This window comes from Ziziphus jujuba, chromosome 4 (assembly GCF_031755915.1).
Source record: "Ziziphus jujuba cultivar Dongzao chromosome 4, ASM3175591v1".
Classification (NCBI taxonomy): Eukaryota; Viridiplantae; Streptophyta; class Magnoliopsida; order Rosales; family Rhamnaceae; genus Ziziphus; species Ziziphus jujuba.
In genome coordinates, this window is record NC_083382.1 from 29,555,787 (window position 1) to 29,572,858 (window position 17,072).

Below are 17,072 nucleotides of genomic sequence, written 5' to 3' on the forward strand. Positions count from 1 at the left end.
AAATGATTCACTGAATTCCAAAAAAAATTTCAAAATTATGATATTTCCACCATTTCAAGAACAAAACCCAAAATATTTAAATGGGGATGCAGAAATTAACATAATCCTTCTTGGTGTTTCTCAAAAAATAAAAAAACCCATATATGGTATGATCACTTCTTTTTGGCCTTGGAAAAGTTGAATATGATCTTTCATGTTTTCTGTCACTTCTCTGCACTCTTTTTCCTTTCATTCTGGAGTCTTCGGAACATCCTCATCGGTGAGAGGATGACAAATGATAAACTAGCTATCAAAACTTTGGTGTGAGCATAGCCCCCTTCCGCTTTGCAAACTCGTGAGCAATGCTAATCGAACTCTTGCTATGGCGCAAAAAGAACTCTGCTAGTAGAATTTGTCTTTCCTCTGATGTCAGATCACCATGAAAGCCCTGTAGACACGTACAACTTAGTGAGATCTGAAATTGAAGACCAAATGCACATGCAACTGAAAGTCCATGATTGTTAAATTATAATTCACTATAATAGATTGTTAAATATCATGCCAGAGCAAATGACATTATTACCTATTAGTCCCAACATAAAATCATTTGTAAATCAAAGAAAATTCTAATTTTAAGTCATTGTCAAATAAATGAATGGCATACTCAGTAAAATAAACCAAACGAACCTAATGTAAGTCATTGTCGTATAAATGAATGGCAAACTCACTAAAATAAACCAAACGAACCTAGTGAAATATTGATAAAATTGACAGAAAGACACTCAGATAATGTAATGCTCTAGAAACTTTAAAGGATCCTAAACAGGCAAGTGGAATTTCACACAAAGGATTTTATAAAAATGTCGATATTTGAAAGCTGAATTGGGCTTCAACAAAATGAAGCAACGGACAATCATACGATCAATAAGTTTCAATTGTCTGGATATAAGTGGAATTTAGAATCTTCGAAAAGATACAAATAACCTTAATACTTAAAGTTCCCCTCTTTAAGTTCTACAAATCCAAAGCCACAACTCGATCCGATTTTATGTTCATAAATTAATACTTGAACCTCTTTATTTATTTATTTTAAATCAAAATTTTCATCATATGCACAGATGCATGCAGGATGAACTGCAGTAGTGTCATTACCAGGCGAGAAGTTCTGTCACAAACAGCATGGTGCATGAGTATGCCTGCAGCAACTGAAACGTTAAAAGAATCCACCATGCCCTTCATTGGAATACTGCAATGAAAATCCGACAATTCCAGGGCTTCGTCGCTTATACCCCTGCATGCATATATAGATACAAATTGTTCATTAGGAAAGAAAAATCTATTAAGTTCAAAGGAAAATATTAGCAGTCACTAACTAGAGGCCAACCAGCCAATCATATTAATTTAGTAATATTCTACCAGGAAAAATCCATCTGTAAATCTTTGGACATTTAATAAGAGTAGAGGACAGTTTATACAAATATAATATAGAACGATCCAGTCTAATTTACAACAGAGGACACTCCAACTAAATTCCAAACAAATGATTTGATTGACTGGTCATAATGAAAACAAGCGCATCAGCTAAGAATGGATTAGAAAACCACAAACAGCATACAGTTTTAACTTTAATCACGTTTATAACATTAGAGAGAAAATGAAGGTCATTACCTATTCTCATTACCAACTACTATTGCAGTTGGGCATGACCAATCCATCTCGTAAATGGACACCTACAAATAGCGTTAAATGGTCATTCAAACTTTACACATTGACTTAAAACCTTCAGACAGATGAAGTACCAGCTATAAAACTTGAATCAATCTAATCAGCCTCAGGTACTCATTCATTATCACAACCTTTTTATCCAAACTGCTTTTCACAAAATATGAAAAAAAAATGAACTCTAAAAGGAAAATTGATGAATACCGCATCCATTCCCACATGAGTTGTGGCAATTCGATAACCACGTGATTTAAGAACTTGAAAGCAATCCTGTGGGGAGTCCCAAAGTTCAATGTCCAACCATTTCTCTGCACCCATGCTAACATGGCGATTTTCTCTATACCTGCAATAAGTTTCAGGCATTGCTACTTAACCATTCTATTTCAACCTTAATAAAAAAAAATAAAAAAAAAATAAAAAATCACTTTTCTTTTTGGTTCAATCCATCATGAATTGAAAACCAAAAACCAATTTCACCTCAAACGCCGATGCACCTTTTGGAGCTGTCGCAGGAGACGACATGAACCGATTGAAAGCCAAGCGCATCGGCGGAACGAAACGCAGCCGAAACGTTTCCGAAATCACTAAGCCCTTCGACCACCAAACACACCGAGTAGCTCCGATTTCTAACCACATCCTTAAACCTCTGCTTCCTGGCGTCCAGTATGTGCGAATCCAGAGCTTCCAGTAACTCCTCGCTGCTTAAGTAGGAGGAGCTCCCGCCGCACTTGTACCGATCCAGGTAAGGGAACCACTTACCCGACGCCGACTGTCGTTCTTCACCAAGACGACGCCGTTCCATCTTCATGAGACTTGCGACGTCGTCTGAGTGGGTGAGCAAGTGCGCCACATTGTCCTTCGCAGGGTTCTCTGGTACTTCTTCTAGGTTTTGGGTTATTAGGGTTAAAGCCTCGTCGTCTTCGACTGAAAGCGAAGGAGCTCCATCATCAAATTCAATTGAAGCATAGGTAGCTGTGGACCGGACCAGCCTTAGCCCTTGTTTTGGAGAAAATCCAACGGTGGTGGTGGTGGCGGCGGTGGGTGAAAAGGAAGAGAATGTCGGCGTATTGCGCCGGAGACCGAAAGATACGGAATACAGAGACGTACGTACTAGGGTTTTGCAGGCGAGACTCATTTTGGGGCGTCAGAGAGTTGGCGCCAAGGCGGTTGGGAGAGTCTCTTCTGTCTCTGCTGTTGTGGGTTGTGGGTTGTGGATAACGTTGTCGTTCTCTCCAGTTATCACACGCCGTCGTTTTTAGAATCAGAGAGACGAGACAGTCGTTTTGCAATAACTACGACTTGCCGTTAACGCTCAGCTACAGCAACAACAGGGGGCAACCGACATGTCGTCTCTCTCACATGAAGTGGGTCAAATAAAAGCCATTTGTACTCAATCAATGAATATCAAATGCATCAATTTAGCTACTCTTTTTTATTTGTGGAGCTTAATTCATAAGCAGGAAAAAGGAACATCCCATTATTTATATCAACTTCAAACTTACCAACCATCTTTCACACACTACTTCACAGCAGTCATGAGCAGTGTCTCCATCATTCTCTTCATTAAAGATCACGTATTTCTTGATTGATAATTATTAGCCATTATATTACATGCAATGTAATACCACACATAAGTTTGACCCATTTCTCTGCACCCATCCTAACATGGTCTATACCTGCAACAAGATTCAGGCACTACGACTTAATTAGTCATTTTTGTTCAACCATCATATTTATAAAATATATATTGACTAACCCTCATATATATAAAATGAGGGTTATTAATCCCAATTCTAATTCCACCACAGATCATGACCCTTTCTTTCTCCAATTCCATGCCATCAACCGCTCTGCTCATCTTCATCACCCTTTGCTTTCTTCCTCATCACCACCTCTCACTGCTATCTTCTCTGACTTTTTCGTCGCTTCGAGTATCACTCCTATACCCGATGATCTTGGCATTCCAAATTAGATTGTCTCCACCACCTCTGTCAAATTCTTTTGTCTCACATCCTACCTCCTTCCATCTGATGTTGCTCAATTAATTGGCGCCTGCATAAATACAGATGAATTTGTTAAAGTCCCAGGTCTGGCTCCTCAGCTTGTTTCAACCATTCCTACAATAATGAAGAACCCAAATCATGTATTTACAGAAAATTTGGCTACAAATGGTCGAGCTCTGTCATAGGGCAAAGCAATCCTAACAAACAGTTTCGATGGTTTCGAACCAGAAGCTCTTGTTGCAGCCAGTAATGGCATCCTTCTAAACTATCTCCCACCAGTTATCCCAATTGGACCATTAGAACCTTATGAAGTCACGGAAGAACAAAATGTACATTACTGCTTCTCATGGCTAGATAGCAAACCTGCAGAATCTGTAATGTATGTGAATTTTGGAAGCAGAACAACCATGTCAAAACATAGCTGTCTAAAGGTCTGGAGAGAAGTGGATACAAGTTTCTTTGGGTGGTGAAAACAAACAAAGTTGATCAAGATGATGATAATAAAGAAGAGGTGAAAGAGAATATATTCAATGTAAAATTTAATAGATTTAAAATGGATAATAGATTTTAAAAAATTTGATGGATTATAATGAAATTGTATAATTTTAATAAAATATTTATAAATATTTAATAAAATATTTAATTTAAAAATATATTTTATATTAATAATTTTTTTCATAATTTTATTATTAAAATTTTTCAAATCTATTAAAATTTATTATTTTTTAAAATTAATAATTTTTTGAATATAATTAAAATTTAAAAAAATTTTATAAAATTTTAATTGAATAAATTTAAATTTTAATAAAATCTATTAAAATCTGAATTAAATATCAATAAATTATAAATTTTTTTAAAATTCAAATCGGATATTTTTAAATTTTTAAATATTTTTAAAATTTTTGGAATTCTAAATTTACTTCCTCTCCCTTTGTAAAGGATTCGTTTATGGAGAGAACAGTGAAACAGAGGAATGGTGGTGAAGGGTTAGGTAAATCAGCAGGGGATTCTGGAACACTCTGCCATTGGAGGGTTTGTAAATCATTGTGGATGGAACTCTGTTATGGAAGCAGCCGGGCGAGGAATACCGATGCTCGAGTGGCCGCAACACGGGGATCAAATGGTGAACGCAGAGGTCGTGGAGAAAAAGCAGGGCTGGGAATGTGGGAAAGGAAATGGGGTTGGGGTGTGCAAATGTTAAGTGGATGGGGAAGATATTGCAGGAAAGATCAGAGAATTGATGGAGAACATGAAGCTGAGAAGGAATGCGAGGATGGTTGGAGAAGAGGCTAGGAAGACCAATGGAGCTTATGTGAGCAGTGCCATCGAATTCCTAAACCACAAGACAAAGTAAATTAAAGGTTTTTTTTTTTATCTATAATTTTTCTCTTATGCGGAAAAATTTAGCTTGAATTATACAAAACGATTGCATAACGTTGTCCAAAACAGTTTCTTCGAATAAGAGAATACATTATAAGTTGTTATGTGCATGTGATGTATGAATAGCAAAAGTCTTGGTGATGAGTGTGTTATGTTTTGTTAGTGTGTTGTCTTTTAATTTGTAGAGAAACCAAGGATGATTTGATATATACTACAGTTTATGACAGAAATTACTTTGACAATAAAAAAAATAAAATAAAAAAGAAAAGAAAAGAAAAAAGTTTACGAGTGGGCAAATCCATTGAATCAAGCATGAAAGTAGAGAGAGATAGTTTGCCACTTTCCCTTATTTTCTATTTAATAATAGTATTTTATTTTTCGTCTCGTTTTTTTTCTTTAATTGTACTTTCTTTAACAATCAAATGCTAGAAAAGGAGAAGTTCAACAATATAATTTTATATTTCTATTTAATAATTTTATTTTCTTGCAGCACTTGAATAGGCTTTTGTTCTCATCCTTTTTACTTTGATTAGCTATTCCATTAAAGTCGTAAAGGAGAAAAAGTATTAGAAAATTCCAAATATGATTTGGTCTTTCAATTATTGAACTTCCTCAATTATTAATTTTTCCCACTACATCACAGTAGAGTGGTTCAACCATTTCTTTCATTTTCTAGCGTTTTTTCATTTTTCTTGATTAAACAATCTCCTCTAAACAAAACAAAAGGGTACGAAAAATAAATAAATAAATAAATAAAAACTTGTATCATTAAAAAAAGTTGATATTTTAAGCTGCAAAAACAAAAAGAATAAAGACAGAGACAAAATTTTAATTCAAATTGGAAGCGGACGACAATAAACAATATACAAGAGGAAGCAAGAATCCTTCACCCACCATTTGTCTCTCATGCAAGAACCCAAAACAGCCAAATGGTAGTCAAATGTTTCCCATTTTCCAAAATCCTAGACTTATGTGCCAAAACATTTTAGGTTAGATTATTAGGTCTTTCATCTCCTCTACGACTACTCTGCTGAAAAAATTTCACCACAGCAATCTTTGAGAAACTCAATCTACAACAGCAAAAAAAAAAAAAAAAAAAAAAAAAAAAAAAAAAAAAAATGTTAAACCGCAATGAAAATTCTCCTCATATAGCTCTGTTTCCAAGCGCCGGAATGGGTCATTTGACACCATTTCTCAGGCTTGCTTCTATGCTTCTGTCCCATAAAGACTGTCATCTCACTTTGATCACTGGCCACCCTACTGTTTCTGATACGGAATCCTCCTATATCTCCTACTTTCTTTCTCAAAATCCAGAAGTCAACCATATTCAGCTCCAAATCATTCCTTTCCATGGCTCTAATCCCACCACAGATGACCCTTTCTTTCTCCAGTTTGAAGCCACCAGACGCTCTGCTCATCTTCTTCACCCTTTACTCTCTTCAACATCCCCACCTCTCTCTGCTCTCTTTTCTGACTTTGTAGTTGCATCCACTGTGTCTCCTATAGCCGCTGATCTTGGCATTCCCAACTATATTGTTGCGACTACCTCTGCTAAATTTTTCTGTCTCATGGCTTACCTTCCAACGCTTCTATCCAATGTTGCTGAGCTTAGCAGAATTCCTGAAGTCAAAATACCAGGTTTAACCCCTCTGCAAATTTCAAGTATTCCTCCTCCTTTCAAGGACCCAGATCATCTTTTCACGGCACAACTTGCTACAAATGCTCTAGCACTCTCAGCTGCCAAAGGAATTTTAATCAACACTTTTGATGGGTTTGAATCAGAAACTCTTGCTGCAGCCAATGATGGGAGAGTTTTAACCCATCTCCCATCATTTCTTCCAACTGGACCTCTAGAACCTTATGAACTCAATAAAGAACAGATGCAGCACTGTCTCTCATGGCTAGACAGAAAACCAGCAGAATCTGTAGTTTATGTGAGCTTCGGAAGCAGAACAGCCATGTCCAATGATCAAATAAGAGAGCTGTCCAAAGGGTTGGAGAGAAGTGGATATCATTTCCTGTGGGTTTTGAAAACCAGTAAAGTTGATAGAGATGATAAAGAGGAGCTGAAGGATCTGCTAGGGTATTCATTTCTGGAGAGAACAGAGAAGAGTGGAATGGTAGTGAAGGGGTGGGTGAACCAGCAGGAGATTCTGGACCACCCTGCGATTGGTGGGTTCATAAACCACTGCGGTTGGAACTCGGTAATGGAAGCGGCTAGGCGAGGAATACCAATGCTGGCATGGCCACAACATGGGGATCAAATGGTGAATGCAGAAATTGTTAAAGATGCAGGGTTGGGAATATGGGAAAGGAAATGGGGTTGGGGTGTGGAAGCGCTTCTGGATGGGGAAGAGATTGCAGAAAGGATCGGAGAATTGATGGGAAATGAGAAGCTGAAGAGTAATGCCAGGAAGGTTGGAGAAGAAGCTAGGAAAGCTAGTGGAGTTGATGGGAGTTCAGAGAAGGTGTTAATGGGAGTCATTGAATTCCTAAAGCAGCAGAAAAATTGAAGTCCTCTCACAAACTACAAATAAATCATCTATAATTTTAACTTTGTTGTCAAGTAAAGCTTTTTATATGTGTAAGATAGGAATTAGGACCACAAGCAGTGTAACTTCACCGAATAATTTCATGTGCTGGTTTTTCGCTTTTCTTTGTAAGTTGTAGTGAAATACGTCTGGGGAAAAAAGAAATCAAGCACGCAATCCTACTTTATATTGGGAGTCTCCTGAGAATGCTTTGTGGTTTGTCACTTGGAAGATACTATTTATGTGTATCTTAACCTATTGAGTAATAAAAATGAACGATTTAAAAGCAGAAAGAGTGTAGATAGTCCTCAGCCATCTCTTTCTTTCATCCTTTGAACCTGTTTTAAGTATGCACATTGTAGATTTACTATGTTTCTTGGTAATAGTTCTCCGGATATTTTGTACAGAAAATTGCCATGGCAGGTCACTCTGCTTTTTCTTTTTCTACATAAAACAAATAAGAAATATCTAATAGTATTAAAGATCCTCTCAAGTTAACCACTTTGGTGACCAGGGTTACCTCTCTTTTCTACTTTTTGCCTAAGGTGGAGTAATGAAATTTACAACTAACATATCAAGAGCAAAAAGAAAGTCGCTTTAGTTTAAGCTTCAGAAAATTAAAAAAAATAATAATAATAATAAATAAATAAATAATGTCTTCATTTGAAGATTTACACTAAGTGAGCAACTTTGATCAAGACATCTGCATATTATATTGGTTCAACTTTCTTGGTCTCCAAGCCAAGTGTAACACGGAAGTAAATTTCGTCCAACTCTTTGATAGTTGCCACCAAACTTTGACTTGTCAATTTCCACAAATATATGCCACGAGCCTTATATAAACATGTAGTCTTGCACTCCTATTTTTTGGTACAATACAAAGTATAAGTATCCAAAGACATTCTTTTCCATTCTACTTTTGCTTGTAAAACATGTCAGGTGACCTGAAGTTAGGACCTCATGTAGCTCTCCTTCCAAGCTCTGGCATGGGTCATTTGACACCCTTCATTAGGCTTGCTGCTTCACTCACAGCACTCGGTGTTCAAGTCACTTTCATCACTCCCCATCCAACACTCTCACTTGCTGAATCTGAGAGTTTATCTCACTTTTTCTCCACCTTTGCTCAAATTACCAGAAAGCATCTTCACCTCCTTCCACTTGATAATCCTTCTGTCAATACCGAAGATCCATTTTACTACCATTTTGAAGTCATTAGACGCTCTTCTCATTTACTCTCTCCCATCCTCTCTTCATTATCTCCACCTGTTTCTGCTCTTATCACAGACATGAGCTTGGCCTCCACAGTTATTCCTATAACTGATGCTCTTAGGCTTCCCAACTACGTTCTCTTCACATCGTCTGCTAAAATGTCTATACTATTCTTGTCTTTCCACACCATGGTTGGAACAAAAGCCTCAGGTGACTCGAATTTGATGAAAGATGTTCAAATTTCGAGCTTAGAACCAATAGCCAGATCATGGATTCCCCCACCACTTCTACACGACGATGATAATCTCCTAAAGAGTTACTTCATAGAGAATGGGAAGAAAATGACAGAATCAAGTGGAATTCTGATCAACACATATGAAAGCATAGAGCATGAGTCATTAGCGGTGCTAAGCGATGGCAAAGTAGTCAAGAAGCTTCCTCCAGTGTTTGCCATAGGGCCGCTTCCTCCGTGTAATTTCCAGAAGGGCCAATCTTTAGCTTGGCTTGATGATCAGCCAGCTGGATCTGTGTTGTATATCAGCTTTGGGAGTAGGACTGCCATGTCAAGGGAGCAAATTAGAGAGTTGGGTGATGGATTGGTGAGAAGCGACACTGGGTTTCTATGGGTCGTTAAGGATAAGAAAGTTGATGTGGAAGATGACAGCGAATTGATTGAGGTTCTTGGACATGGTTTAATGGAGAGAATCCAGGGGAGAGGATTGGTGGTGAAGAACTGGTTGAACCAAGAGGAGGTTCTAAGCCATCAAGCAATTGGTGGTTTTTTAAGTCACTGTGGCTGGAATTCCGTGAATGAAGCTATATGGCATGGCGTGCCCATGTTATCATGGCCACAACATGGGGACCAGAAAATTAATGCAGATTTGGTAGAGAGAATTGGACTGGGAATGTGGGTGGAGAATTGGGGTTGGGGTGGAGATGAGCCGGTGGTTAAAGGAGAAGAGATTGCAGAGAGAATCAAAGAGTTAATGGGGAACCAGCTCCTGAGATCCCGAGCTACGCTCGTTAGAGAAGAGGCTAGGATGGCAGTTAGAGCTGATGGAAGTTCATATAAGAAATTCATCGATCTCATCGAGACTTGGAAGACCTTTTAGCATGCCAGTTTATTTAAACTTGTTTTCTCTGTTATTTCTCAGTTTATTTTCATGAATGATTTCAAAATACAATAAAGTTATGGCTCGAAACAGCCTTGGTTTAGGATCAGGGCTGAAAATGGAGGAAACAATTCCTTCATTTTGAAAAATGAAAGCAATCCGCTGAGGCAAAACAGATAGAAATCAAACCATATTTCATTGAAACTGTGATCTTTCTTGCAAGTAACATAGGAAGATAACAAGGAGAAAGAAAACTTGAAGTTCAAATTTATTATATATCCAGCGAGTATAACAACACATGTATTGGTTAAGCAGATATAGCATTCTTTGATACAACATCGAATGAAATCCCATTCTGCTGCAGTCTTTCTTGGAGATCGGTTGGGCCAAATACAATCCCAGGTGGGTAAACTCCTCCCTTTGGCAGGTTATCCCTTTGGTTCAAAACAATGAGAGCACACTGAAGAAGAATTATTGGTGTGGTCAAGTACCCAATCTCAGGACCCATCACTCTAGTTACAATTTCCATATCAGGTTTTGAGTTTCCCTGAGAAATAAGATTGATATCGCCGAAACCATGTCCAACAAACCACATCTTAAATGAGGCACTTCTCACCTCATCCTCTGTAGGACCCTTCTTCTCGAACCATCCAAGGCTGAAAAATGAGGGAAATTTTAAGAGAAGCCACCTCCCAAAAGCAACTTTACCCAAGATCCCAATAAATATTCCAACTGCAATGATACGATATATGCCCAACAGAGATTTAGTGCCTATTTTCACCCCAAAATGAGCAGGCTTCACCGTCGACCAGAATGCTTTCCTCCTTTCAATTTGTTCAGCACTCTCATTCAACCCGGGAAGACCATCCGGGTTTTCAGTCAGCGTGGCAAGTGTTCTTCGAACAACAATTGAATCTGCTGAAGGTAGCTTTACAGCATGAAGACCAATATTCTTCTGGTGTTCTATAGTTGGCCCTTTGGGAGGAGGAGGCCCAGGAATCTGAAAGCAGTTCAGAAAATTTGTATATCACTATTCATCATAACTTTGACTTGACACACAAGTTTACAAAAAGTTGCAAGCAATAATCAGGGAATGAAATTGCCCTTGTGAAGTATGAATTCATCACTAAAAAAATAATAATAATAATTTATTATTTGAAACCAACATGCTGGAGATTCTACAAATATAGTATGCCATAAGAATTCATAAAACTGTGAACAGTTATGAACTCATAGTGTGAAGCTACTGCTCTGAACTACAAAGATAGTTGTATGTCATCGAACTTTGCTTCCGAAGTAAAAAGGTGCAACAGTCTAACGTAACAACATCGGATTTATTACAGTTTCAGATTCAGACCTCGATGGATTCACAAATGTACTATGCAATTCATTTTTGCATAACAAAAAAAGCAAAGTATCAAAGTGCACAAATTGAGATTAGAATTTATTTGTTTTATTATTTTTAATTACCACTGGCCTAGCTCTTCTGGGCCGTGACCGTCTGAGCTCCAGCAACTTGTCGGCATTAGCAACACCCAACACCGCCGACTCGTACGTCCCGAGATTCCCAACAATCCTCTTCTCAGACTCCAAGCTCAAGTAGGCTTCGACCCGGTTGGGCACGGCCGGAGCGACCCACTGCCTAGAATTGAACATGAAGCCCAATTCTGCAGGAACCGAATCGAACCCACAAGCGGAAACCACCAAAGATCCCGTCTCCACCGCCTTTTCATGGTACTTAGCCTCCATTCTCTCCATGAACTCCGGCTCCCCACATATATCCAAATAATCGCAACCCGTTTCAGCGCACGCGGCCACCACGGGCTCGCCGTAGAGACGGAAAGGCCCAACGCAGTTAAGGATGAGTTTGGTCTGGGTGCAGAGGCGGCGGAGGGACTGCGGATCGGTGGTGTCGGCGGTGAGGATTGGAATATGGGGAGGTGGGTTTTGTGGGTGGGCCGCCCATTTCAGGGTCTCTCTCAGTTTTGTGGGATTACGGCCGGCCAAGGCCAGGGACTTGAGAGGTGAAGAAGGGGTGTTTAGGAATTTCAAAGCTTCTTGGACAACGTACTTGCCGGTGAATCCTGAGGCTCCAAATATTACGACGTCGTATTGAGGGCTACGCTTCTGGACTTGCGGTTCGTCTTCCATGGGTTGCATTTTTGGAGATGGAATTGTGGCCTGTGGGTGTGAAGTGGTAGGACTAGTGCTCAAGAGACTAGAGCGAGCCTAAATTAGTAAAAAATGCAAATTCGCAGTCTTAGCTTCTTCTTGTGCATGTGGGAGTAGAGCCATTCTGAGTGAATCATCGAACATCATCTACTTGAAATGAGTGCCAAAGTCCTATCATAGAGGCCCAGGCTGCACCTAGTGCGACCGTCTTTATTAAGTTTTCTAAAGTCTGCCCTTTGTTTCACTAAATTTGTGTTTATAATAATTCTTTTTATTACGAAAAAGAGAAAATTCAAACAAATGAACGATGACTAGAACTTTTTAGATATATCTATATATATATATTCTGTACATGGAGGTGTTGTCAATTTTCCTAAACAAACACTTTTCACTAAACTGATTAAAGATCAATGTTCAGAGTAAATCGATCTATGTTGGAGAAAAATTCGATCTATCTAATCAATTCGATGTGATGTCTTTCTTCTCCCTTACGTTATAGTTTGATTGTATTTATTCTTTGGCGGTTCCTATTCGCGTTAGTAATTAATTAGCTGTAGAGTTAGCTGTATAACTCATATTATTTTGGGATCCATCAATCCATAGAGGTTTGGAATAGGCTCTAAATGACCCGATATCCTATTATAACAGCAAGAAAAGAGGTGGAGTTCTTGTAAGGATTCTTCATAAACTGATAAGATAAGAGAACAATCCCATAATATATAATATATATTATTGGATGGTAAAAATTTGAAGAAGTTAATAGATGAAGACCTTATTTGAATCCCATTCATAATTTCTCCGCGTTGCTTAGAAAAGCTCCATAGTCTATCAAGTGCATAGTGGTCTATCATTTATCTGGCTACCTAGTTTGGGCTCTAGTATCCGCTACAAAACATTGCAGATATATAGTGTGTCTAATAGCAGCACTTGGATAAAAATGAGACCTAAAATCATCTAATAACATTCTGCTACAAAACATTGCAGATATAGTGTGTCTAATAGCAGCACTTGGATAAAAATCAGACCTAAATCATCTAATAACATAAAATTGAACACTCATTCACCCAAAAAAAAAAAAAAAAAAAAGCCATAAATTGAACACTCATTAGCAAGAATCTTAAGCAAATTCCAATGACTAGAATCAATTAAATATAAGATTTTATTTTGGATAAGTTAAGGCCCTAAATTATTGCATCTCATCCTTGTGCTTTTATATAAATACGTTTGGTTTAGCATAATAAGAAGTGAAGAGGGACATAATCTTGGACAACCGGAATGTTTAACTGCAAAACCAAAGAAAAGCAATGCCAGGACATATTTTGTAACTGTATTCCAAGGTTCATCATAAATATCTCAGAGCAAAACCTTGAGCTGCCTCCTTTAATTTATATATAGGATTAGTAATTGTATATATTACCTGTAACACCTTATCTACAGAAGGGGGAAGAAAACACCTTATCTACAGAAGGGGGAAGAAAAGAAAAAACTCTGTGACCTGCGATCCGCCGCTCATTTGTTCAGCTATAAAGCAAATCAATCACCAATATCAAGTGCCAAGTCCAGAAATTAATAGTTAAATATGAAGGTAAGGTAAACAAGGAGAGATTCTCTCACATCTGGAAAACCTGACCATGCTGCTCTATTAAACTATACCCAGGAGTCCTTTTGAGACCTCTCTCCTTCAGCATGGTTCTTATTCGGGCTACATCTTCCCACTTTCCACTTTCTGCATATAAATTTGACACCATGGCATAAGCACTTGAGCTCTCAGATTGTAAATCCAAGAAGCGCGTTGCTATGAGCTCACCCATCCCTGTGTTTTTATGAACCCTGCAAGCAGCAAGCAGAGAGGCAACAGCAGAAGTACTAAGCCTTGATGGCAGGCACTTAACCAGATTATATGCTTCTTCAAGCTGTCCAGCTCGGCTTAATAAATCTACCACACAACCATAATGCTCTTCACATGGAACTATAGAATACTCTTCTACCATGGATCTGAAAGCTTGTACACCCTTATTTATCATGCCTGAATGACTGCAAGCAGAGAGAATTGATGTGAAGGTTACTACATCAGGATCAACCCTTTCCTTTTTCATTCGGTCAAATAGCATCAGTGCCTCGATACATTTCCCGTGCATTCCATACGCACCTATCATTGTGTTCCATGATGTCAGACACCGTTCAGGTGTGTGCTCAAAAAGATTTCGAGCCATATCTAACCTCCCACACTTGGAATAAGCAGCAATCAGAGAATTGATAACAGGTAATTCACTCTCCAAAACAGCTCGATATAAGTGACAGTGAACTTCTTTTGCAGGAATCAGACATCCAAGCTGAGAGAATGCCTGAAGTAAAGTTATCAGAGTAACTGAATCATAATCAAGATTTTGTCTTTGCATCAGTCGGAACAGGATTATGGCTTCATCAGAATGCCCATGATAAACATAACCCATCATCATTGAAGTCCATGATACCAGGTCCTTATATCTTGTCCTGTTGAATACTTGCCTGGCGATGGTTATACAACCACATTTTGCATACATGTAAATGATTTTATTGGCAATTTCGGCATTCAAGTCAAATCCATGTCTTAACACATATCCATGGATGCTCTTACCTTTTTTTATATCTTTCAAGTCAGACGATGCAGAAAATACACCCAGAATGGAACCTAGGTTAGGTTTAGTACCATTTCCAATCATTTCAGCAAAAGTCTCTATAGCTTCACAAACAAAGTCATTATGGAGGTAGCCAGCCATCATCACATCATATGATACAGCATCCCTCTTTTCCATTCTATTAAACAATTCCCTGGCTTGCATCAAGTTCTTGCATTTAGAGTACATTTCTATCAGAGCAGTAGTGGCTATCATATCAAGTTGGATATTAAATCGGATAATGTACCCATGGATACTCTTTCCCGGAAGCAAACAATTCAAGTTAGCACAACACAGAATCCCGTTGGCTAGAGTTACTAAATCAAGCATAAGTTTTTCCTTCATCATTTGATAGAAAAGTTTGAAAGCCGTTAAGTGTTGCCCCATCTCAAGATGACCAGAAATCATAGCATTCCAAGAACCAACCGTTCTATCCATTTTGTCAAAGATGCAAGTAGCCGTCCAAGGGGCGCCACATTTGCTATACATGGTCATGAGAGTCGTTTGGAAAACTTCATCTGAACTACCAATTCCTCTTCTAACAGCATAGCCATGGACAGCACGGCCATCTTCTAGTGCTTTCAAGCTAGATGCCGCTTGAAGTAAGCTCACGAGAGTGACCCTATTGGGTTCTAAATGTTCCGTCTGCATCTGGCGTGCAACCCTGAAAGCCTCATAAGCACGGTGATTGCCAAGCTGAGCATACCCAGTAATCATCGAAGTATAAACAACAATATCTCTGTTAGTCACTTCATCAAACACACTGGATGCACTCTCAGTATCTCCATATCTTGTATACATACCAACGAGTGACGACCCCACAAATCCATCTGCATTGAACCCGAATTTGTAAGCATCTGAATGAACTCCTTTCCCAAATTCTAAATTTCTCAAATCAATACAGCTTTTCAAAGTAAATGTAATGGCCGAACTATCCAACCCAATCTTCCATTCCTTCAAATTCAAATACCGCCTAAGAACTTCATCGAAGTGACCGGTTCTGAAATACCCAACAAGGATTGAATTCCAAAGAGAAAGGTTTCGATTGATGATTCTATCAAAAACCCGCCCAGACTCAGCTAAAAGGCCAAACTTAGCGTAGCAATTCAAAAGCTTAGAGCCCACAAAAATGCCGGTACCGAGCCCATAAACAAAAATGCAAGCATGGAGCTTTCTCAATGAAGAAACATCAAAACAGTTGTCTAACAGAGATGCAAAACTTACTGAAATATATGAAGACTGAGAAAGAGGCTCTTCACCGCTTGCTTTATAGAAAGAGAGTGTCTGAGCTCTGCTAGATAATATTGGGCTCTTTCTAAGGGCTAGTGAAAGAAACCCAGGTTTAAAAACATTCATGCTTGTGAACGATCAGTGACAAAGCAAGCATTTTTCCATATCATATATAAAAAGAGAACGGTCTCTCATTCTCAAGCCAAAAACTAGTAGCAAAAGGTTTCCCCATTCTGGCTTGTGTTGCACTGTTTCTCCTGACAGCTTCTGACTAACCATCATATCGCTGCAGTGCTGCTGGCAATTAATTTATATATATATATATATATAGTTCTACATAAATATATAATAATATATATATATATAGTTTTTTTTTCTCGCTAAGATTTTTTTTTTTTTTTTTTTTTTTTTTGGCTAGTGTGGCTGGCCCCCAGGCTCCCCTTCCCCTCCACCCCCCCAAGACTCGATTCCAAGCACACACAGGCTGGGATGTGGAAACTCTGCCACTTGAGCTCCATGGCGAGTCTTTTTCTCGCTAAGAATATATATATATATATATATAGTTTTGTTATATAAAGTTACGATTTAACATTAAATATTGTTTTGAAATATATATAATTTTGTTATATAAAGTAAGAATTTAAGTATTATTTTATCAGGGTTAATTTTACATCAGCATGTATATTCTTTCACAAAATATGTTTACAAAATAGATCTGTTTGCACTGGCATAAAATTAATCTGTAAAATTGATTCTTCTAAAATACTATTTAACGTTATATTCTCATCTCATATAAAAAATCTGACTTTGTAAAAAAACTGTATGTATGTATATATAGTTTTTCTTTGAGTACAGATATAAAAAAAAAAATCCACACCTTCCCAATGTATGCTTTAACAGAAATCACACAAAATAAATTGATATAATAAAAATCTCTGGAAAATATCCCCATTATGTATATTATTATTAGTTATTAATTATGTAAATTAGGTGGAATATTAAAATTCCAACAAGATAAAATAAGGGATCATTTAAACTTTAATAATATTTCTAAATTTTAATTGTCAAAACAACTTA

General features: G+C 37.9%; 4 protein-coding genes and 1 pseudogene across 5 annotated transcripts; 3 read left to right on the top strand and 2 right to left on the bottom strand.

The window, feature by feature from the left end:
* Window positions 1-17: 17 nt before the first annotated feature.
* Window positions 18-2,981, bottom strand: LOC107415901 (uncharacterized). Its single transcript, XM_016024314.4, has 5 exons — window positions 2,196-2,981; window positions 1,906-2,044; window positions 1,648-1,709; window positions 1,132-1,270; window positions 18-427 (listed from the first exon to the last, which is right to left on the bottom strand). The coding sequence occupies exons 1-5, from the start codon at window positions 2,834-2,836 to the stop codon at window positions 290-292; spliced, it is 1,119 nt and encodes a 372-aa protein (XP_015879800.3). The 5' UTR covers window positions 2,837-2,981; the 3' UTR covers window positions 18-289.
* Window positions 2,982-3,128: 147 nt separating this feature from the next.
* On the top strand, window positions 3,129-4,997 carry LOC107415869 (UDP-glycosyltransferase 708C1-like; annotated as a pseudogene).
* Window positions 4,998-5,898: 901 nt separating this feature from the next.
* On the top strand, window positions 5,899-7,742 carry LOC107415922 (UDP-glycosyltransferase 13). The gene has a single exon (XM_016024341.4). The coding sequence runs from the start codon at window positions 6,203-6,205 to the stop codon at window positions 7,595-7,597; it is 1,395 nt and encodes a 464-aa protein (XP_015879827.3). The 5' UTR covers window positions 5,899-6,202; the 3' UTR covers window positions 7,598-7,742.
* A 565-nt stretch (window positions 7,743-8,307) lies between these two features.
* On the top strand, window positions 8,308-10,039 carry LOC107415924 (UDP-glycosyltransferase 708G1). Its single transcript, XM_048471362.2, has one exon. It carries the CDS (start codon window positions 8,548-8,550, stop codon window positions 9,934-9,936), a length of 1,389 nt encoding a protein of 462 aa, XP_048327319.2. The 5' UTR covers window positions 8,308-8,547; the 3' UTR covers window positions 9,937-10,039.
* Window positions 10,040-10,180: 141 nt separating this feature from the next.
* Window positions 10,181-16,376, bottom strand: LOC107415923 (probable mitochondrial saccharopine dehydrogenase-like oxidoreductase At5g39410). 2 transcript variants are annotated; one of them, XM_016024342.4, is made up of 3 exons: window positions 12,494-12,996; window positions 11,407-12,425; window positions 10,181-10,936 (listed from the first exon to the last, which is right to left on the bottom strand). In XM_016024342.4, exons 2-3 carry the CDS (start codon window positions 12,094-12,096, stop codon window positions 10,244-10,246), a joined length of 1,383 nt encoding a protein of 460 aa, XP_015879828.3. In that variant the 5' UTR covers window positions 12,097-12,425; window positions 12,494-12,996; the 3' UTR covers window positions 10,181-10,243. The 2 variants fall into 2 exon arrangements, 1 of the variants encoding a protein (XP_015879828.3); XR_007240151.2 differs by lacking the exons at window positions 11,407-12,425; window positions 12,494-12,996 and adding exons at window positions 13,526-13,629; window positions 13,723-16,376 and having other exon boundaries at window positions 10,799-10,936.
* Between the last annotated feature and the right edge of the window lie 696 nt (window positions 16,377-17,072).

What these genes read in the sequence shown, in the direction of transcription:
- LOC107415901 (XM_016024314.4), bottom strand. Translation starts at nt 2,836, where the DNA reads ATGAGTCTCGCCTGCAAAACCCTAGTACGTACGTCTCTGTATTCCGTA. An exon ending in GTAGTTGGTAATGAGAATAG is followed by an intron (nt 1,271 to 1,647) that starts GTAATGACCTTC and finishes ATATGCATGCAG; the next exon opens with GGGTATAAGCGACGAAGCCC. An exon ending in GTGACAGAACTTCTCGCCTG is followed by an intron (nt 428 to 1,131) that starts GTAATGACACTA and finishes ACGTGTCTACAG; the next exon opens with GGCTTTCATGGTGATCTGAC.
- LOC107415923 (XM_016024342.4), bottom strand. Translation starts at nt 12,096, where the DNA reads ATGCAACCCATGGAAGACGAACCGCAAGTCCAGAAGCGTAGCCCTCAA. An exon ending in CCAGAAGAGCTAGGCCAGTG is followed by an intron (nt 10,937 to 11,406) that starts GTAATTAAAAAT and finishes AACTGCTTTCAG; the next exon opens with ATTCCTGGGCCTCCTCCTCC.
- LOC107415924 (XM_048471362.2), top strand. Translation starts at nt 8,548, where the DNA reads ATGTCAGGTGACCTGAAGTTAGGACCTCATGTAGCTCTCCTTCCAAGC.
- LOC107415922 (XM_016024341.4), top strand. Translation starts at nt 6,203, where the DNA reads ATGTTAAACCGCAATGAAAATTCTCCTCATATAGCTCTGTTTCCAAGC.